We start from the raw sequence: 23,263 nt of genomic DNA, 5'->3' as shown, positions 1-23,263 counted from the left end.
ATAAATTTCCTTCTTAGGTCTTGGAGTGGCAACGGCGTTTACCAACTCTGGCACCATACCTTTATGAAGAAATCGTTGTATGCCACAGATGGGGTCCACCTGAATAGACTGGGAACCAGACGGTTTTGTCACAGTGTGCAGAGAGCCATTAATCGATATCTTTAAAACCCACTCAAACGGCCCTTTTCAGGGCCACCAAATTATCACAAAAAACGTCCATCACGCTCGAAATACGCTTCCCATCTCCCCATATCATATAATCTTCAAGTCTTACAAATATAATACATGTACCCAATAAAGTGTTCACTATATCAAAACAACAAACCCTATCATCCATAATCAATTATATATCTCGAAAATAACATTTTAATGAGTTGCGAGATCGTGAATTTTGCAAAGCCGTAACTCTTTCATTTTTCAATATTTTCACACTAGTTTTTGTCAAAATGTTCATATAATAAGTATTTAGCGGTTAACTACACTTTTAATGGTATTTGAGTGCAAGTAAATGCCCGGGCGGTAGATATGTGTTCCCCGGGCGGTCTTACATTTGCAAATAACAAGATTACGAATGGGTTGCGCGATCGTGAATTTTGTAAAGCCGTAACTCTTTCATTTTTTAATATTTTCACACTATTTTTTGGCAAAATGGTAATATGTTAAGTATTTTGATGTTAACTATATTTTAAATGGTATTTGAGTGCAAGTAAATGCCCGGGCGGTATATATATGTTCCCCGGGCGGTCTTATATTTGCAAATAACAGGATTACAACTCGGTTGCGAGATCGTGAATTTTGCAAAGCCGTAACTCTTTCATTTTTAAATTTTTTTACACTAGTTTTTGTCAAAATGTTTATATGTTAAGTATTTTGATGTTAACTACACTTTTAATGGTATTTGAGTGCACGTAAATGCCCGGGCGGTAGATATATGATCCCCGGGCGGTCTTGTATTGCAAATAACAAGATTACGAATGGGTTGCGAGATCGTGAATTTTGCGAAGCCGTAACTCTTTCATTTTTCAATATTTTCACACTATTTTTTGTCAAAATGTTTATATGTTAAGTATTTTGATGTTAACTACACTTTTAATGGTATTTGAGTGCACGTAAATGCCCGGGCGGTAGATATATGATCCCCGGGCGGTCTTACATTTGCAAATAACAAGATTACGAATGGGTTGCGAGATCGTGAATTTTGCAAAGCCGTAAGTCTCTCATTTTTCAATATTTTCACACTATGTTTTGGCAAAATGGTAATATGTTAAGTATTTTGATGTTAACTACACTTTTAATGGTATTTGAGTGTAAGTAAATGCCCGGGCGGTATATATATGTTCCCCCGGGCGGTCTTATATTTGCAAATAACAAGATTACAACTCGGTTGCGAGATCGTGAATTTTGCAAAGCCGTAACTCTTTCATTTTTCAATATTTTCACACTATTTTTTGTCAAAATGTTTATATGTTAAGTATTTTGATGTTAACTACACTTTTAATGGTATTTGAGTGCACGTAAATGCCCGGGCGGTAGATATATGATCCCCGGGCGGTCTTGTATTGCAAATAACAAGATTACGAATGGGTTGCGAGATCGTGAATTTTGCAAAGCCGTAACTCTTTCATTTTTCAATATTTTCACACTATTTTTTGTCAAAATGTTTATATAATAAGTATTTAGCGGTTAACTACACTTTTAATGGTATTTGAGTGCAAGTAAATGCCCGGGCGTTAGATATATGTTCCCCGGGCGGTCTTATATTTGCAAATAACAAGATTACAACTCGGTTGCGAGATCGTGAATTTTGCAAAGCCGTAAGTCTCTCATTTTTCAATATTTTCACACTATTTTTTGTCAAAATGTTAATATGTTAAGTATTTTGATGTTAACTACACTTTTAATGGTATTTGAGTGCAAGTAAATGCCCGGGTGGTCTTACATTTGCAAATAACAAGATAACGAATGGGTTGCGAGATCGTGAATTTCGTAAAGCCGTAACTCTTTCATTTTTCAATATTTTCAAACTATTTTTTGTCAAAATGTTTATATGTTAAGTATTTAGCGGTTAACTACATTTTTAATGGTATTTGAGTGTAAGTTAATGCCCGGGCGGTAGATATGTGTTCCCCGGGCGGTCTTACATTTGCAAATAACAAGATTACGAACGTGTTGCGAGATCGTGAATTTTGTAAAGCCGTAACTCTTTCATTTTTCAATATTTTCACACTATTTTTTGGCAAAATGTTTATATGTTAAGTATTTAGCGGTTAACTACACTTTTAATGGTATTTGAGTGCAAGTAAATGCCCGGGCGGTAGATATATGTTCCCCGGGCGGTCTTATATTTGCAAATAACAAGATTACAACTCGGTTGCGAGATCGTGAATTTTGCAAAGCCGTAACTCTTTCATTTTTCAATATTTTCACACTATTTTTTGTCAAAATGTTTATATGTTAAGTATTTACCTATTAACTACACTTTTAATGGTATTTGAGTGTAAGTAAATGCCCGGGCGGTAGATATGTGTTCCCCGGGCGGTCTTATATTTGCAAATAACAAGATTACAACTCGGTTGCGAGATCGTGAATTTTGCAAAGCCGTAACTCTTTCATTTTTCAATATTTTCACACTATTTTTTGGCAAAATGTTTATATGTTAAGTATTTACCTATTAACTACACTTTTAATGGTATTTGAGTGTAAGTAAATGCCCGGGCGGTAGATATGTGTTCCCCGGGCGGTCTTATATTTGCAAATAACAAGATTACGAACGTGTTGCGAGATCGTGAATTTTGTAAAGCCGTAACTCTTTCATTTTTCAATATTTTCACACTATTTTTTGGTAAAATGTTTATATGTTAAGTATTTACCTGTTAACTACACATTTTATTGGTATTTGAATGCAAGTAAATGCCCGGGCGGTAGATATATGTTCCCCGGGCGGTCTTACATTTGCAAATAACAAGATTACGAATGGGTTGCGAGATCGTGAATTTTGTAAAGCCGTAACTCTTTCATTTTTCAATATTTTCAAACTATTTTTTGTCAAAATGTTTATATGTTAAGTATTTAGCGGTTAACTACATTTTTAATGGTATTTGAGTGTAAGTAAATGCCCGGGCGGTAGATATGTGTTCCCCGGGCGGTCTTATATTTGCAAATAACAAGATTACAACTCGGTTGCGAGATCGTGAATTTTGCAAAGCCGTAACTCTTTCATTTTTCAATATTTTCACACTATTTTTTGTCAAAATGTTTATATGTTAAGTATTTACCTATTAACTACACTTTTAATGGTATTTGAGTGTAAGTAAATGCCCGGGCGGTAGATATGTGTTCCCCGGGCGGTCTTATATTTGCAAATAACAAGATTACAACTCGGTTGCGAGATCGTGAATTTTGCAAAGCCGTAACTCTTTCATTTTTCAATATTTTCACACTATTTTTTGTCAAAATGTTTATATGTTAAGTATTTACCTATTAACTACACTTTTAATGGTATTTGAGTGTAAGTAAATGCCCGGGCGGTAGATATGTGTTCCCCGGGCGGTCTTATATTTGCAAATAACAAGATTACGAACGTGTTGCGAGATCGTGAATTTTGTAAAGCCGTAACTCTTTCATTTTTCAATATTTTCACACTATTTTTTGTCAAAATGTTTATATGTTAAGTATTTACCTGTTAACTACACTTTTATTGGTATTTGAATGCAAGTAAATGCCCGGGCGGTAAATATATGTTCCCCGGGCGGTCTTACATTTGCAAATAACAAGATTACGAATGGGTTGCGAGATCGTGAATTTTGTAAAGCCGTAACTCTTTCATTTTTCAATATTTTCACACTATTTTTTGTCAAAATGTTTATATGTTAAGTATTTAGCGGTTAACTACATTTTTAATGGTATTTGAGTGCAAGTAAATGCCCGGGCGGTAGATATGTGTTCCCCGGGCGGTCTTACATTTGCAAATAACAAGATTACGAACGTGTTGCGAGATCGTGAATTTTGTAAAGCCGTAACTCTTTCATTTTTCAATATTTTCACACTATTTTTTGTCAAAATGTTTATATGTTAAGTATTTACCTGTTAACTACACTTTTATTGGTATTTGAATGCAAGTAAATGCCCGGGCGGTAAATATATGTTCCCCGGGCGGTCTTACATTTGCAAATAACAAGATTACGAATGGGTTGCGAGATCGTGAATTTTGTAAAGCCGTAACTCTTTCATTTTTTCAATATTTTTACACTATTTTTTGTCAAAATGTTTATATGTTAAGTATTTAGCGGTTAACTACATTTTTAATGGTATTTGAGTGCAAGTAAATGCCCGGGCGGTAAATATATGTTCCCCGGGCGGTCTTATATCTGCAAATAACAAGATTACGAATGGGTTGCGAGATCGTGAATTTTGTAAAGCCGTGACTCTTTCGTTAATGAATATTTTCATGCTATTTTTTAGATTAAGTATTTATTCGTTATGTATCTATCTGTAGACTATACTTTCATCGGCGTTTGAATGAAAATAAAAGCACACCGGATTTATACCTACAAATAACAAGATTACGCGCGCGGTTCGGTAGCGAGATCGCTAATTTAACGAAGCCGTACCGATTTCTTTTTTTTCTATAATTTCACACCTTTTTTTCGACAAAATTATCTATATGCTATGTATCTATATGTAAACTATACTTTTAATGGTATTTGAGTGCAAGTAAATGCCCGGGCGGTAGATATATGTTCCCCGGGCGGTCTTATATTTGCAAATAACAAGATTGCGACTCGATTGCGAGATCACGAATTTTGCGAAGCCACTACTCTTTCGTTTTTTAATGTTTCCATACTATATTTAGGCTAATTATCTATATATAATGTATCTATCTGTAAACTATACTTTCAACGAAGTTTGGATGAAAATAAATGGTCTTATATCTACAAATAACAACAATCAGGATTGCTTGCGTGATCGCTAAATTAGCGAAGCCATACCGCTTTCTTTTTTCAATATTTTCACACTACTCTTTGGCCAAATTATGCATGTGTTAGGTAATTACATGTAAACTATATTTGCATTGGTGTTGGTATGCAAATTAAAGCCCGGGCGGTCTTATATCTACAAATAACAAGATTACGGCTCTTCACTGAGGTTAGGTTGCGAGATCGCGAATTTCGCGAACCCGTACTTCTTTCGTTTTTCAATGTTTTCATGCTATTTTTGGTCTAAATTATTAATACGTTAGTTATCTATCTGTATACTATACTTTTAATGGTGTTTGAATGAAAATGAAAGCCCGGGCGGTCAATATGGATTCCCCGGGCGGTACCGGGCTTTGCCGGGCGGTGCCGGGCTGTGCCGGGCGGTACCGGGCAGTACCGGGCGGTACCGGGCTGTACTCGTAGTACGTTCCAGTTTACGCGAGAAAGATTTTGTTTACATCCGTTTACATGCTGACAAGGCAATGTCTGAATGGTTAGGTCGAGTTATCAAACTCCGGAGTATAAGGCGTAAGCAACCCATGATATTGAAAAGGTTATTGCAAGTGTAGCTCTTCAAAATCCGATCATGACGAATTATCCGAAAAAGCTCAAAGATCCGAGCACCTTGCGGATTTTTTTCTCGTCTCCGTTTGGCGGTATGGAGGAGGAGAGAGAAGAGTTAACTAGGCGCTACTTTCCACACATCAACCATATATGTAACTCACGAGGAGTCCAGTTTGTGGCAGTCGACATGAGATGGGGCATCACCACTGAGTCTTCGGCCAGTGCCCAGGTCATAAACCTATGTTTGAAGGAACTGGACCGGTCTGATATGATTATAGGTTTTTTTGGACAGGCAAGTATATATGTTTATAGATATCTATATACATATTTTTTGTACAAGATTTTCTGTTCAAAACTATAATTTTATTTGTAAAAATTAGTGAAATATTTAATGAAATATTACATGCACACATGAATGCATTATAGATTTTACATAAAATAACATATATTTGTTTAACACCTCAAAGTTTTCATTCTAGAGATATGGATGGCATGGAGCTGGCGACACTGCCCTCCAGGAAAACTTTGACAATGCTGTCAGTAAGTACCCTTGGCTGTCCTCGGTCCGTGACAAGAGTGTAACCGAGTTAGAGTTTCTACACGGACACCTCAACAATCCAGGATCTCTTCCAGCCTACCTCTGCTTCAGGGATAAGGTTTGAAGATTAATGAATAATGTAAAAACTCATGTTCAAAAGTTTTGGAGTAAAGGAAAAAAAACAACAAAAGAAACCCCCTAATTTCCATCAATTTTGGCAACTTGGAATTCATAGTTAAATTTTGTGTTAAATTTTCCAGATTTTCTATACTGATACTCAAATGTTATGTGATACTTAAGTCTTGAGTTTGATTCTATTTCATTTAATTGCCTTTCAAACCACATGTAACATCTACATATATAAAGCCTATTCACATATGTATACAACCTCATCTTTGTGTTCATGCAGGCTTATGATGACAAGGTCTGTGAGGAAGCGAGAAAGAAAGGTGACAAGAAAATGGTATTTAAGTATTCCCCCGAGAGTGATGAATCAGTCAAACTGCTAGATGATCTGAAATGCAGATGCAAGGACACAGAAAGTTTGGTGAGACAGAACCTGGATACTGCAAACATACTGCTGTAGTTGTTATAAAATAATTTGATTTTAATAAGTTTTCACTTTTGGAATTTGGTGCCAGACTTTTCATTGATATGTTATTTGATAGGATAGCCTCAAAAATATGTGTCTTCAAATCAATTTAAGTAAAATAACTGCTAAAAACTATGACACAAACTTACACACGAAACTTCCGATGGAAATTTTTTTATATAATTTCTGTCACAAATGAATAAAATCAATATCAAAATGTACAATATATAATATTTTTATTCCAGACCCTGGGTGTTAATTTGTGTTATAAGAACCCTAAAGAGGTAAGACTTTTTTAAAGTCTCACATAGAAATTACTTCACTCAGAATGGTGATTGATATATTTTACACCATTATTATATGAATTGGACAAATATTTTGTGATTGACCAATACATGTATCAGATAAACATACTAACATAATGCAATAAAAATGATTGTTGATGTCTAGACATAGAGTATATACAACCAAACCTGTCGATAATGACTACCCAACAGACTGGAAAAAATGTCTTTATAGCCAGGTGGTCTTTATAGACAGGTTGAATTGTGTTGAAATAGGCCATTTTGGACCCTAGAAAAGTGCTCTTATTAAGCTGGTTGTCTTTATACAGAAGTGGTTGCTAAGATAGCTAGGTTTTAATGTACTGTATAATGCTTTAGATTTGCGGGGTCCATATTTCGCTAATTTGCAAACACTGAGAACCTATTTGCAGAGGTTTGAATTCACAATACACTGGTTCTTCTAATTTCAATATACACAGATCAATAGAGTTTTACATGTAATGGTGTTCTTTGCAATTAATTTTGAGTATAATAGCTTGAAAGCCGTGCCATTTTGGATAGGGTACACTGTAAACAAAGCCAAGACGCTGGTATGATAATGTAGCTATTATTTTGCATATGTTTTGAATTTGTAGATTTAACTTAAATCATGAATATAGCCGAATAAACTACTTATGAAAATGTACAAGCTATACTGTATATGTAATGTTTCACTGTTAACTACTGATTATGGCACTTCATTTTTCCAGGGTGCACAGTTGATGTTTAAGGCCATCCATGAGCACCTGACCAAGTACCTGATGATCAGTAGTGTACATGTGGTACAGGAGGATAGAAAGGCCTTAGCTAAGTCCCTCCACGCTGCCTTCCTCTCTAACAAGATCAAACTGTATGAGGGTGGCACCAATTATATCAAACAGCTCATAAAAAATGTTGATGCAGGTAACAATATGAAAAACTGAACTGAGTTGATCATAACTCAGGTGTATTTTGTAACAGAAAATAGTGGTGAACATGTGACATCATACCAATAGAAAGAATGACTGTTACTGCTCAGTAATTATTTCTCCTACGATTCCAACGGAACCTTCCAAAAAATAACACAAACAAATCACTAAAATGCAATCGGGATGACCAAATCGTTGCTAAGTCACGTGTATAATCTAATTTTACATTTTCCAAAGCCCAACTTATGTCCGATATCTTCAGAGATTTTTTTAGAAAATAGTAATATACGTATGACATCATATCAATAGTAAGAATGGCTGCTCAGTTATTATGTGTACACAGAACTAATATTACTGTCTTCAATATTTATACACCTGTTTATTAGGATTAAAAACACTGCATACAACATATATATAATGCAGATGTAGTTAATCTGTGAAGGTTGGCTACTACTTTCTGATCGTTATGTTTTCTGTCCAGAAATCCCGTCTCCCTACCTCGTGACTGGGCTTGCTGGTAGTGGTAAGTCAGCACTGATCTGTAACTGGCTGGACCAACTGATGAAAAACCCCGGCTATCGTAACTGTTGTGTCGTATACCACTTCGTGGGCTGTGCCAGGGATAGTGCAAGTAAGTCATTAAACATGGATCATACACAGCTGTAACTGGGTAAAAACATTGAAAACATAATAACATTGTGCATGTATCTCGGTTAAACATCAGAATAAATCATAAATCTATATGTCTAACACAGCTGTAACTCGGTAAAAACATCCAATACATCATATCATCTCACATGTAACTTAGTTAAACATCATAGTACATCATAGCATCTCACTTGTAACTTAGTTAAATATCATAGTACATCATAACATCTCACTTGTAACTTAGTTAAACATCATAGTACATCATTAAATCTCACATGTAACTTAGTTAAATATCATAGTACATCATAACATCTCACTTGTAACTTAGTTAAATATCATAGTACATCATAACATCTCACTTGTAACTTAGTTAAACATCATAGTACATCATAACATTTCACATGTAACTTAGTTAAATATCATAGTACATCATAACATCTCACATGTAACTCATTAAACATCATAGTACATCATAACATCTCACATGTAACTTAGTTAAATATCATAGTACATCATAACATCTCACTTGTAACTTAGTTAAACATCATAGTACATCATAACATCTCACATGTAACTTAGTTAAACATCATAGTACATCATAACATCTCACATGTAACTCATGTTAAACATCATAGTACATCATAACATCTCACATGTAACTTAGTTAAACATCATAGTACATCATAACATCTCACATGTAACTTAGTTAAATATCATAGTACATCATAATATCTCACATGTAACTTAGTTAAACATCATAGTACATCATAACATCTCACATGTAACTTAGTTAAACATCATAGTACATCATAACATCTCACATGTAACTTAGTTAAACATCATAGTACATCATAACATCTCACATGTAACTTAGTTAAACATCATAGTACATCATAACATCTCACATGTAACTTAGTTAAACATCATAGTACATCATAACATCTCACATGTAACTTAGTTAAACATCATAGTACATCATAATATCTCACATGTAACTTAGTTAAACATCATAGTACATCATAACATCTCACATGTAACTTAGTTAAATATCATAGTACATCATAACATCTCACATGTAACTTAGTTAAACATCATAGTACATCATAACATCTCACATGTAACTTAGTTAAACATCATAGTACATCATAACATCTCACATGTAACTTAGTTAAACATCATAGTACATCATAATATCTCACATGTAACTTAGTTAAACATCATAGTACATCATAACATCTCACATGTAACTTAGTTAAATATCATAGTACATCATAACATCTCACATGTAACTTATTAAACATCATAGTACATCATAACATCTCACATGTAACTAGTTAAACATCATAGTACATCATAACATCTCACATGTAACTTAGTTAAACATCATAGTACATCATAACATCTCACATGTAACTAGTTAAACATCATAGTACATCATAACATCTCACATGTAACTTAGTTAAACATCATAGTACATCATCATCTCACTTGTAACTTAGTTAAACATCATAGTACATCATAACATCTCACATGTAACTTAGTTAAACATCATAGTACATCATAACATCTCACATGTAACTTAGTTAAATATCATAGTACATCATAACATCTCACATGTAACTTAGTTAAACATCATAGTACATCATAACATCTCACATGTAACTTAGTTAAACATCATAGTACATCATAACATCTCACATGTAACTTAGTTAAACATCATAGTACATCATAACATCTCACATGTAACTTAGTTAAACATCATAGTACATCATAACATCTCACATGTAACTTAGTTAAATATCATAGTACATCATAACATCTCACATGTAACTTAGTTAAATATCATAGTACATCATAACATCTCACATGTAACTCATTAAACATCATAGTACATCATAACATCTCACATGTAACTTAGTTAAATATCATAGTACATCATAACATCTCACTTGTAACTTAGTTAAACATCATAGTACATCATTAAATCTCACATGTAACTTAGTTAAACATCATAGTACATCATAACATCTCACATGTAACTTAGTTAAACATCATAGTACATCATAACATCTCACATGTAACTTAGTTAAACATCATAGTACATCATAACATCTCACATGTAACTTAGTTAAACATCATAGTACATCATAATATCTCACATGTAACTTAGTTAAACATCATAGTACATCATAACATCTCACATGTAACTTAGTTAAACATCATAGTACATCATAACATCTCACATGTAACTTAGTTAAATATCATAGTACATCATAACATCTCACATGTAACTTAGTTAAACATCATAGTACATCATAACATCTCACATGTAACTTAGTTAAATATCATAGTACATCATAACATCTCACATGTAACTTAGTTAAACATCATAGTACATCATAACATCTCACATGTAACTTAGTTAAACATCATAGTACATCATTAAATCTCACATTTAACTTAGTTAAACATCATAGTACATCATTAAATCTCACATGTAACTTAGTTAAACATCATAGTACATCATAACATCTCACATGTAACTTAGTTAAACATCATAGTACATCATTAAATCTCACATGTAACTTAGTTAAACATCATAGTACATCATAACATCTCACATGTAACTTAGTTAAATATCATAGTACATCATTAAATCTCACATGTAACTTAGTTAAATATCATAGTACATCATAACATCTCACATGTAACTCATTAAACATCATAGTACATCATAACATCTCACATGTAACTTAGTTAAATATCATAGTACATCATAACATCTCACTTGTAACTTAGTTAAATATCATAGTACATCATAACATCTCACATGTAACTTAGTTAAACATCATAGTACATCATAACATCTCACATGTAACTTAGTTAAACATCATAGTACATCATAACATCTCACATGTAACTTAGTTAAATATCATAGTACATCATAACATCTCACATGTAACTTAGTTAAACATCATAGTACATCATTAAATCTCACATGTAACTTAGTTAAATATCATAGTACATCATTAAATGTCACATGTAACTTAGTTAAATATCATAGTACATCATTAAATCTCACATGTAACTTAGTTAAATATCATAGTACATCATAACATCTCACATGTAACTCATTAAACATCATAGTACATCATAACATCTCACTTGTAACTCGTTAAACATCATAGTACATCATAACATCTCACATGTAACTTAGTTAAACATCATAGTACATCATAACATCTCACATGTAACTTAGTTAAATATCATAGTACATCATAACATCTCACATGTAACTTATTAAACATCATAGTACATCATAACATCTCACTTGTAACTCGTTAAACATCATAGTACATCATAACATCTCACTTGTAACTCGTTAAACATCATAGTATATCAAAACATCTCACATGTAACCTGGTTAGATGAATGATGACAGCTGTTGTATGTTTTATAAATGATGACAACTGTTGTATGTTTTATAAATGATGACAACTGTTGTATGTTTTATAAATGATGACAACTATTGTATGTTTTATAAATGATGACAACTGTTGTATGTTTTATAAATGATGACAACTGTTGTATGTTAGATAAATGATGACAACTATTGTTAGAACGAATAATTATACCACTCCATCTGTCAGAAATCTTCCGTCCGTCGTTCAGAGCTACGTTATCACAGTTAAACTATTGTATGTTAGATAAATGATGACAACTGCTGTTTGTTAGATAAATGATTACAACTGTTGTATGTTAGATAAATGATGACAACTATTGTATGCTAAATAAATGATGACAACTGTTGTATGTTAGATAAATGATGACAAGTATTGTTAGAACGAATAATCATACCACTCCATCTGTCAGAAATCTTCCGTCCGTCGTTCAGAGCTACGTCATCGCAGCTAAACTATTGTATGTTAGATAAATGATGACAACTGTTGTATTAATAGGAATACAGAGTGTTCTGACAAGAGTGACTGAGGAGTTAGAAGAAAAAGTTGTGGAGATGAGTGAAGATAACAGTTCTGGGGAGGCTAAGAAGGAGAGCTCAAATGATGTACGGGAATTGATGAGGAAACTGTCTGTGGTCCTGGAGAAGCTTGTATCACTGGGAAAACAGCCTGTGGTGGTTATTGATGGGCTGGGCAATGTTAAGAGATCATCAAAATCTGAAAAGGTAGGACTTGGCATCTAGTTTATTTAGTGGAATATTAAAGGTATAAATTCTCGTTTTATCATGAACATTCAGGCAGATAGCTACCATAGACTCCTGTGCATCCACATCATTTTCATATTCTCTTTTTTTTCTCTGAAATAATACTGATTTCGTTTATACACAAAATCTATGAGAACTAATCTTTTTATCTCCCAAATGTAAAATGAAAGGCAGTCATGAAGAACATTTATGTATCCACTATTTGAATTAAACGTTAGCGTCATAATTATTATGACATTCTGTTGTTGTCTATCAAACCATACTGAAATAGCTACATGTGGTAATAATCTACTAGAGTATCAATTAAATTACTGACAAATGATTTTTTTTTCACTACAGTAACTGTAATGATCCAACTTACACAAATTACACTTGCCATACAAAATTAAACACTGTAACTGATATGTGTTCATAATTTACTGGGAGAGGGTAACAGGGGGTCAAGGTTTCCATCCACGTTGTTTTGGTTATATCCCTGACATTTAATTTATTTAGTGGATTATAAAAAATTCTTGTTCAGATTTCCTGTTAACATTTATTGCAGGCGGTGTATTGGTTGCCAGAATTCCCAAAGCAAGCAGTGTTGGTGGTATCCACGAAAAATACTGATGAGGACACAATTACAGAACTGAAAAGTCGTAACTTCTGTATAATAGATCTACCTCCTCTAGACCTGGAAACACAACGAGCCATTTGTGTAGTATGTCTGCCATCTGTTATAAAATCAAGCTTACCTACAGAATTCTAATAAGTAATTTGTACAGCGAAAATACAGTGAAACCTACCTTAGCAACCACCTCTGTATAAAGACTATCTGTTTGTTCAGACCACTTTCCAGGCGTCCCTAGTGGCCTATTTATATGTAATTTGGCTTGTGTATAAAGACCAATTGTCTATAAAGACCCTTTTTCTTTGCCCATGGTCTTTATAGACAAGTTTGACTGTATAATTTACAGCTTCAGAAAATAGAAAAAAGTTCATCATATTTTATATTTCTGTTGTGTGTTTTATACATTTTAATTAACACAATATATATTTCTTTTAATCCAGAAATTTTAACTTGATTTTTATAAGCTTGAGTTGATCATAATGACTGTTTCTGGATACAATGTACTTTTAAAATACAGTATTGATTTAAAGATATTTTATTTGCCTTTTTGGTATTTGACAAAAAGGATTTGGCACAAGTTCTATCAACTTATAGATAAGCCCTCTCCAAACATACATACAAAATATACATATTAAAGGCTAGTTGCTGCCTATAGTACTGAAATATACATAAAGATAGTATGTTTAAATAAATTGAAATAACAAACTGTGATACAATATCAAAATGATGAATTATTGTTTGATCTATTTAGCCACTGAATTCAATATTAATATATCACCACTTTATTCGTTTATATAGAATTTGAATTTTCTGTGTTGCAGCAAACACTCCGCATGGCTGGAAAGGAATTATCCCCTGCACAAGTGGACAAAGTTGTACAAGCCAAGCAGACAGAAAATGCACTGTTTATGAGGATTGTTCTCAATGTAAGTCTGATTTTAGTTACAATAGTATCAATTCATTAATCAAGTCATGAATAACATATTCTTCAGGATACAAATACATATCACCTGATATGTCTTAACAGGGGAGATAATTTGTCACGGGGACATAACTTAATTCAGTGCTGGCATCTGTCTTCGAGGATAACATCTTTTAAAATCTATCTTAGAAGGGAGATAACATCATAGCATTTGTCTATGACATGAAATAACTAATAAGTGCAATCACAGCATCTATCTAAGAGTTTACTCACAGATTCTGTCTATAAGGGGAGATAACTTTGTTCAGTTACAGTATCTGTCTATGAGGAGAGATAACTTTGTTCAGTTACAGTGTCTGTCTATAAGGGGAGATAACTTTGTTCAGTTACAGTATCTGTCTATGAGGGGAGATAACTGTAACGATAATATAGAAACTACAATAATGGTTTCTCCCCATAATAGACACTCCCTTGAAAATGGTACTTCCGGTTTATGATGTCATCAGTTTTTGTGTATACCATGTGCTTGTTATGATGGAGAATGAATACAGTCAAGCTGATAAGTGTGTTGGGTTTATGTCGATCACAAACATCATAAATGACGCAACATGGTGTCAGAAGTGTGTGGTAAGACTGGGAGACGGTAAAACCTAACTCAAGTGCAAACATCACCGTGTCCGTGAAAATGTCTACTGGTACTACAAACACAGCCTCTACTACAATTCCCATGACTTCCCAAGCCCAAATAAATGCCGTTCCCATTGTTGTACAAGCTCCTGCAAACCTTCCCGTTCCCACAGCGCTAGACTTACGAGGCAATTTATGTGCTAACTGGAAAAAATTCTGTCGTATTTGGGACAATTATGAGGTCGCGAGTGGCTTAAAACACAAAACTTAAGAACTGAGAAATGCTACTCTGCTAACTTGTATAGGGCCAGATGCATTACAAATATATGATGGCCTCACGTTTGACAACGATGACGACAAAACAGATGTAGACAAAGTGTTGGACAAATTCGAAAAGTTCTGCATTGGACAGACTAATGAGACTTATGAACGTTACCTCTTTAATAACAGGAGTCAGGAACAAGGAGAAACAATAGATGCGTATGTCGCAGCATTAAGGTCCCTTGCAAAGACATGTAACTATGGTGCATTAGAGGAAAGTCTTATCAGAGATTGGATCGTTATGGGGGTTCGGGAAAATGCTACAAGAAAAAAATTCTTGCAGGATCAGTCACTGACATTGCATAGGTGTATTGACATTTGCCGTTCATTTGAAAAATCAGTTCAACACATGAAAGACATTACGAATGAAGAGGTTAAGGTATGCGGAAAGAAAGCAACTGATAACGCTCAACCACAGGACCGTCCGCAAACAAGTAGTGGAAAGAGAAATTCGCAAAAACAAATAGTGAATTGTGGCAATTGTGGGTACAATCATGTAAACGAGCACGAACAGTGCCTGGCATGGCAGAAAACGTGTGCGATTTGCGGAATGCTGAATCATTTTGCAAAGAAATGTAGGTCAAGACCTCGTCAAGGTCAAGGTCAAGGTCAAAGACAAAATCAAGGAAATGGACGTCCTGGTCGGAGATTAAAACCAAAGGTATATTACGTGGAGGCTACAAACGAGAGTTCAGATGATGACTTTTGTTTCACAATCGATCGAAAGGAGGTAAACACTATAAAACATGAGGAGATACCAACCAAGCTATATACCATAATTGAAACAAAGGGCATTTTAATTGAATGTCAACTCGACAGCGGATCAAGCGTGAACGCGTTGCCCAAATCTATCTATATGGAAGTCTTTGGGGATCCTCAGTTGGAACACTTAGTAGAGACAGATGTAACGCTTGTCTTGTTCAATAACTCTGAAATGTCTCCGGTCGGGGCCCGACGAGTTCAAATCATCAACCCAAAAAATGGGAGACGGTATTCGGTCGAGTTTGTAATTGTAGATGGAAAAGTGAAGCCAATTTTGGGTTCCCGCGTTATACAAGCAATGGACTTAATAACAGTGAACACACAAAACCTATACTCGAGGGCTGAGGTTCCAAAGGAGAAAGTTCTACAACTTAAGTCATCCACTCACGTGCCGATCGTCTCCACATCAAATGCTTCATTGCCAGTGGATAATGAATTACAAGTCACAAGTTAGTTACCATTGACAACGGATTCATCAACTGAAAATGTGTCAAAAGTAAAAGCTGACAGGATAATTTTCGAAGGACTCGGAAAGTTGAGAGGAAAACTGCATCTTGAAGTAGATCCTCATGTTACACCTTCGAAAATACCTCTGCGCCGGCCCCCTGTAGCGATAAAGGATGATTTTCGAACTGAACTCAATAGGCTGACCAATATTGGTGTGATTGCACCTGTAAACACTCCAACAGATTGGATCTCATCAATCGTAGTCGTGAAAAAGCCGAACGGAAAGTTGAGACTTTGTATTGACCCCAAACCATTAAACCAGGCACTTAAAAGGAATCATTATGCTATGCCAACCATAGAAGACATCCTTCCCGAATTGAACAAAGCACGCATATTCTCGGTAGTTGATGCAAAGGACGGGTTTTGGCATGTTGAGTTAGACGAAGAGAGCAGTTATTTGACGACATTTGGAACCCCTTGGGGCCGGTATCGATGGCTCAGAATGCCTTTTGGCATCTCACCTGCCCCAGAGGAATTTCAGCGGAGATTGGACAAGGCACTTGAAGGATTAGAAGGAGTTAAGGCGATACACAGAAATGGATCCGTCTAAAGTGAAAGCCATCACCGAAATGCCTGTTCCGAAAGACAAAGCTGGAGTACAACGCTTGTTAGGCATGATAAACTTTGTGCAAAAGTTTGCACCGCGATTGTCAGAGATGACTACTCCGTTACGTGACCTTTTGAAAAAGGATTCAGAATTTATGTGGGACGCAACTGTTCAAGGCAAGGCTTTTGATGAAATCAAGAAAGCACTGTCCGATGCGCTGGTATTGAAATTTTTCGACCCATCAAAACAAACGGTACTGCAATGTGATGCTTCAGAAAATGGACTAGGGGCATGTCTCCTTCAGGAAGGACACCCTGTGGAGAACGCGTCGCGAGCGCTCACGGCAACAGAATGTAACTATGCCCAGATTGAGAAAGAGCTTCTGGCGGTGGTTTTTGGAATGACAAAATTTGAACAATACACGTATGGAACACATGTTGTTGTTGAATCAGACCACAAGCCATTAGAGATTATTGACAAGAAAAACCTGTTTAGTGCTCCTAAACGCTTACAACGTATGTTGCTAAATCTTCAGCGTTTTGACTACACAATCGTCTACAAGAAGGGCACGGAAATGTACATGGCGGATACGTTAAGCAGGGCATTTTTGTCAAGTACTGATGAAGAGACACGTGTTGCGAGTTGCCTTTCTGAATTTGAACACGTAAACACTGTGAAACATCTGCCAGTGTCGTCTGAAACGCTTCATAAGCTACAACAGGCCACTGAAAGTGACGCAAGTCTTATAGAATTAATGCGAGTTATTCAATGTGGGTGGCCAGAGAGCAAAGAACAACTCTCTCAAGAGGTCCAGAAGTACTTCCCTTTTCGAGAAGAGTTGACTGTCCACAACGGATTGTTATTCAAGAATGACCGTGTAGTAGTGCCAATTTCCGAACGCCGTAACATGATGGAAAGAGCACATTCAAGCCATATCGGTCTCCAGGGATGTTTACGAAGAGCAAGGGAGTCAATATATTGGCCGAATCTGAATCGTGACTTTGAAGAGTTTATTCGGGCATGTGACACGTGCAATGCATATTCGCAGGAGAATAGCAGAGAACCTCTGATATCGCATGAGACACCAAGTAGACCATGGGAAAAAGTCGGCGTTGACCTGTTCTACTCGGATGGGAAAGACTACCTTCTGACTGTTGATTATTATTCAGATTTTTTTGAAGTCGACCGTCTCCATGACAAGAAAGGCACTGAGGTAATCAGAAAGTTGAAGGCTCATTTTTCGCGCTATGGTCTACCGTCTGTCATTATGTCGAATAATGGGCCACCTTTCAAAGGGAAACAATTTTCTGACTTTGCAAAGGCCTATGAGTTCCAACATGTCACTAGTCCGCCAAGATACCCGCAATCTAATGGGAAAGTGGAAAACGCGATCAAAACTGCCAAACATATTCTTGAAAAATCCAAGAAGGACAAGACAGATCCCTACTTGGCCATGTTGGATTGGAGGAACGCACCAGGGGAAATTGTCAAGTCGTCCCCTGTCTAACGGCTATATGGAAGACGCACCCGTACGCTGTTACCGCTAACAACAAAGCTGTTGGAGCCTAATGTGGTTCCAAACTCACAAACTTGAAAGGAAATTGAGCGAAGGAAAGACAAACAACAACAATATTATGATAAAGGTACCAAGGCATTGGCTGAACTAATGCCTGGTGAGACAGTCAGAATTAAACCAACTGAGTTCGGAAAGGAATGGACAAAAGCAAGCGTGCAAGATAAGGTGAACATTAGATCATACACAGTCAAAACAGAGGACGGGTCAGTATATCGTAGAAATCGGCATCATCTCAAGAAGACCCCAGAGGTCTTCACTGAGGATGACAATCAACCCATTTTGGATCCGGAGGTGTCTGAACCAGCGATGACGAACGTCAATGAAGGAGACGAGAGGCCGCCACAAAGGACGCATGAACAGACAGTCGTAGAGGTTCCACTGAGGAGATCGACTCGAGAAGTACATCGACCAAGTTACTTGAAGGACTTTGTGTGTCTCGTGAAACGTGCCACTATCCTTGAATAATATGTTTACTTTATGCGTAAGTGATAAACAGTTCAGTAACTTAGTCTGTCTAGTCATGCGATTGAAGGGACAATTTACTAAAGACTTTTCTTATTTTGTTCTTGTTTTAATAGTTCATTTGTTAATGTTAATAATTTCAGCGAAGACTGTGAATTAAGTAAAAGTGGCACCATCGCGAAAGAGACTCTGATCTTGATGAATATAGTGAGTTATGAACAGTGCTAAAGAAAGGGGATGTAACGATAATATAGAAACTACAATAATGGTTTCTCCCCATAATAGACACTCCCTTGAAAATGGTACTTCCGGTTTATGATGTCATCAGTTTTTGTGTATACCATGTGCTTGTTATGATGGAGAATGAATACAGTCAAGCTGATAAGTGTGTTGGGTTTATGTGGATCACAAACATCATAAATGATGCTACAATAACTTTGTTCAGTTTCAGTATCTGTCTTTAAGGGGAGATAACTTTGTTCAGTTACAGAATCTGTCTATGAGGAGAAATAACTTTGTTTAGTGACAGTATCTGTCTTTGAGGGGAGATAACTTTGTTTAGTTGTAGTATCTTTCTTTGAGGGGAGATATATTTGTTCAGCGACAGCATCTGTCGATGAGAAGAGATACATTTGTTCAGCAACAGCATCTGTCTATGAAGGGAGATAACTTTGTTCAGTTACAGTATCTGTCTATGCAGGGAGATAACTTTGTTCAGTTACAGTATCTGTCTTTGCGGGGAGATAACTTTGTTCAGTTACAGTATCTGTCTATGCGGGGAGATAACTTTGTTTAGTTATAGTATCTTTCTTTGAGGGGAGATATATTTCTTCAGCGACAGCATCTGTCGATGAGAAGAGATACATTTGTTCAGCAACAGCATCTGTCTATGAAGGGAGATAACTTTGTTCAGTTACAGTATCTGTCTATGCGGGGAGATAACTTTGTTCAGTTACAGTATCTGTCTATGAGGGGAGATAACTTTGTTGAGTGACAGTATCTGTCTATGCGGGGAGATAACTTTGTTCAGTTACAGTATCAGTCTATGCGGGGAGATAACTTTGTTCAGTTACAGTATCTGTCTAAAAGGGGAGATAGATTTGTTCAGTTACAGTATCAGTATATGAGTTGAGATAACTTTGTTCAGTTACAGTATTTGTCTATGCGGGGAGATAAATTTGTTCAGTTACAGTATCTGTCTATGAGGGGAGATAACCTTGTTCAGTTACAGTATCTGTCTATGAGGGGAGATAACTTTGTTGAGTGACAGTATCTGTCTATGAGGGGAGATAACTTTGTTCAGTTACAGTATCTATCTATGAGGGGAGATAACCTTGTTCAGTTACAGTATCTGTCTTTGAGGGGAGATAACTTTGTTCAGTTACAGTATCAGTCTATGAGGGGAGATAACCTTGTTCAGTTACAGTATCTGTCTTTGAGGGGAGATAACCTTGTTCAGTTACAGTATCAGTCTATGAGGGGAGATAACTTTGTTCAGTTACAGTATTTGTCTATGCGGGGAGATAAATTTGTTCAGTTACAGTATCTGTCTATGAGGGGAGATAACCTTGTTCAGTTACAGTATCTGTCTATGAGGGGAGATAACTTTGTTGAGTGACAGTATCTGTCTATGAGGGGAGATAACTTTGTTCAGTTACAGTATCTATCTATAAGGTGAGATAACTTTGCTCAGTTACAGTATCTGTCTATGAGGGGAGACAACTTTGTTCAGTTACAGTATCTATCTATGAGGGGAGATAACCTTGTTCAGTTACAGTATCTGTCTATGAGGGGAGATAACTTTGTTCAGTTACAGTATCTATCTATGAGGGGAGATAACCTTGTTCAGTTACAGTATCTGTCTTTGAGGGGAGATAACTTTGTTCAGTTACAGTATCAGTCTATGAGGGGAGATAACTTTGTTCAGTTACAGTATCTATCTATTAGGGGAGATAACTTCGTTCAGTTACAGTATCTGTCTATAAGGGGAGATAACTTTGCTCAGTTACAGTATCTGTCTATTAGGGGAATTAACTTTGTACAGTTACAGTATCTGTCTTAAACGTGAAATAACTTAGTTCAGTTACAGTAGAAGTCTTAGAAAAGAGAAGGGAGACACCTTCATTCATTGATGGCATCTATCTTAGAGGGAAGGTAACTTTGTTCAGTGACAGTATCTGTTTCAAAGGAGTGATGGCTTTATTCAATAATGGCATCAATGTTAGAGGGGAGATAACTATTCAATAATGGCTTTTATCTCAGAGGCGAGATTACTTTGCACCTGTCTAAGAGCAGTGGTTTACTGTCGATATATATATAGCATACTACGGTACACAACTCCAAAATAAATATAAAAACCACCGCTTTTGGTATTGTACAGGAGCTGGTTTCGTTTGGTTACTTTCGCCTCCTGGATCAGAAGATAGATTCCCTAGTCTCTTGTCAAAGGTAAGTGTTCCAACATTAGGGTAGATGTCTCTGTCAATCTTATTTTTCAAAACAGTAATGGTGGTAATATGTTTATACATTCTGCATTCAATAATATTCAATAGCATTATAAGGCTTAAAGGGACAATTCACTCAGGCTAATTCTTTTACATAACCAAGAAGGAAAATATGGCATAAATGTATTGTTCTACATTTCTTATGAAACATATAACGTAAAACATTGACAAATTCCTCGACATTGTTAAGTATTTTAATTAATATCATTGAAATATCAAATTGTTGATCAATACGATTAAACAGGTACGATATGGACGCTTTACCCATACATTTGTACCCAAGCCAAAGTCTCGCACATTAAACAAATAAACTACATAACCACTGAGAAGGTGATACAATGATTTTTAGGCAAGACAATTCACCTAATAAGGTAAAAACACTACTGTCAGACCGATTTGAGCAGTTCTAGACAAAAATTGCATTACTCTACGAGCAAGGAACAGGGTTCGGCATACAAGAAGTTCTACCACAATGTGTAATGGCGGACAGCGAGCGAGTTTGAACATTTACACACATGTCACAACCATGGGCTTTTCAGGCATATCACAGTAAAACCGACTGATCTAATTTCCATTAGAACTGGGTTTTTCCGATATATGTACAAATTTTAATGTTCTCTTAGACTGAATTGTCCCTTTATAAAGAAATGATTATATGTCTGGTCATTTCACAGTTTCTCTGTAAACATATTGTTCAATGTTTATGTATATTTACAGTGTCCATGATCTGTTTGGAAACGTCCTACAAAGACTTGAAGAGGACTATAATGTTCCTGAGCATGATGGCAATCTGGTGGAACAGGTATCTTCTTTATCTGATATGAGGCAGCTTGCTAAGTGTTACTCTGTAGCAATAGAAGAGGATGTAATACTTACCAAAATTACAGTTGTAAAGGGGAAGAAGTGAAAATATAATGAGCTAATTACATTAAAGGTATGTTTCGCCCAACCAAATAAAGATTTTTTTGTAAAATCTGATAAACTGAGTTATGCGTATGAGATTGAACAAATGTGTGTCTTGAATACAAAATTGAAGGAAATCCTTGATTTATTACGATGTCAGACTGACTGGATAGTATGCAAATGAAGCTGCGATGGATTGATTACGATGTCAGACTGACTGGATAGTATGCAAATGAAGCTGCGATGGATTGGGTCGTCGAAGTTTCGCACATGCGCATTGTTGCATACTAAAAGTATACAAAATGGATGAACTAAAGCCTGTGAGATTTTTTTTTTATCTGAATCGGCAACAAAGAGGAGGATATTAGAATGCAATCGGTAGCACTCTAGGATATCTCTAGGGAATGAAAGTCAGAAATGGCATGTCGCAAAAGAAGAAACAGAAGCCACATCTCATGCGGAACTTGCCCGGATTCTGTTTGACTCGTGTTGCACTTGGTGAGTTAAATTTCAACAAATATGCCAGCGGACATGATGTACTAAGCCAGTGAGCGTATGTCAGTAACACGAAGTGTTTTAGAATATATGATATGTGTAAACAATCCATCGCACTTAGATTTGTTGTTGTTGTTTTTAGCTCACCTGGCCCGAAGGGCCGGTGAGCTTATGTCATGGGGCAGTGCCCATCGTCCATCGTCCGTCATCCGTCGTCCGTCGTCCATCCGTCCGTCTGTCCGTCCGTCCGTCC

The 23,263-nt window shown here is 35.9% G+C and overlaps 1 protein-coding gene across 1 annotated transcript in view; it reads left to right on the top strand.

The window, feature by feature from the left end:
- The first annotated feature begins 5,424 nt into the window (after nucleotides 1–5,424).
- The window catches only part of LOC138316082 (TPR repeat-containing protein DDB_G0287407-like), a 56,997-nt gene continuing 39,158 nt past the window's right edge, over nucleotides 5,425–23,263 (top strand). The window contains exons 1-11 of the mRNA XM_069257573.1: nucleotides 5,425–5,832; nucleotides 6,020–6,196; nucleotides 6,488–6,625; nucleotides 6,916–6,954; nucleotides 7,704–7,896; nucleotides 8,383–8,532; nucleotides 12,509–12,735; nucleotides 13,319–13,474; nucleotides 14,206–14,310; nucleotides 21,489–21,556; nucleotides 22,330–22,414. Of these exons, the coding sequence (XP_069113674.1) occupies nucleotides 5,563–5,832; nucleotides 6,020–6,196; nucleotides 6,488–6,625; nucleotides 6,916–6,954; nucleotides 7,704–7,896; nucleotides 8,383–8,532; nucleotides 12,509–12,735; nucleotides 13,319–13,474; nucleotides 14,206–14,310; nucleotides 21,489–21,556; nucleotides 22,330–22,414 (1,608 nt within the window). The 5' untranslated portion in view covers nucleotides 5,425–5,562. The remainder of the gene's footprint in view (nucleotides 5,833–6,019; nucleotides 6,197–6,487; nucleotides 6,626–6,915; nucleotides 6,955–7,703; nucleotides 7,897–8,382; nucleotides 8,533–12,508; nucleotides 12,736–13,318; nucleotides 13,475–14,205; nucleotides 14,311–21,488; nucleotides 21,557–22,329; nucleotides 22,415–23,263) is intronic.

The sequence above is a fragment of the Argopecten irradians genome, chromosome 2 (genome assembly GCF_041381155.1).
Source record: "Argopecten irradians isolate NY chromosome 2, Ai_NY, whole genome shotgun sequence".
NCBI classification, from domain to species: Eukaryota; Metazoa; Mollusca; class Bivalvia; order Pectinida; family Pectinidae; genus Argopecten; species Argopecten irradians.
The sequence above is the reverse complement of the archived record's forward strand: the minus strand, read 5'-3'. Positions and strand labels throughout refer to the sequence as shown.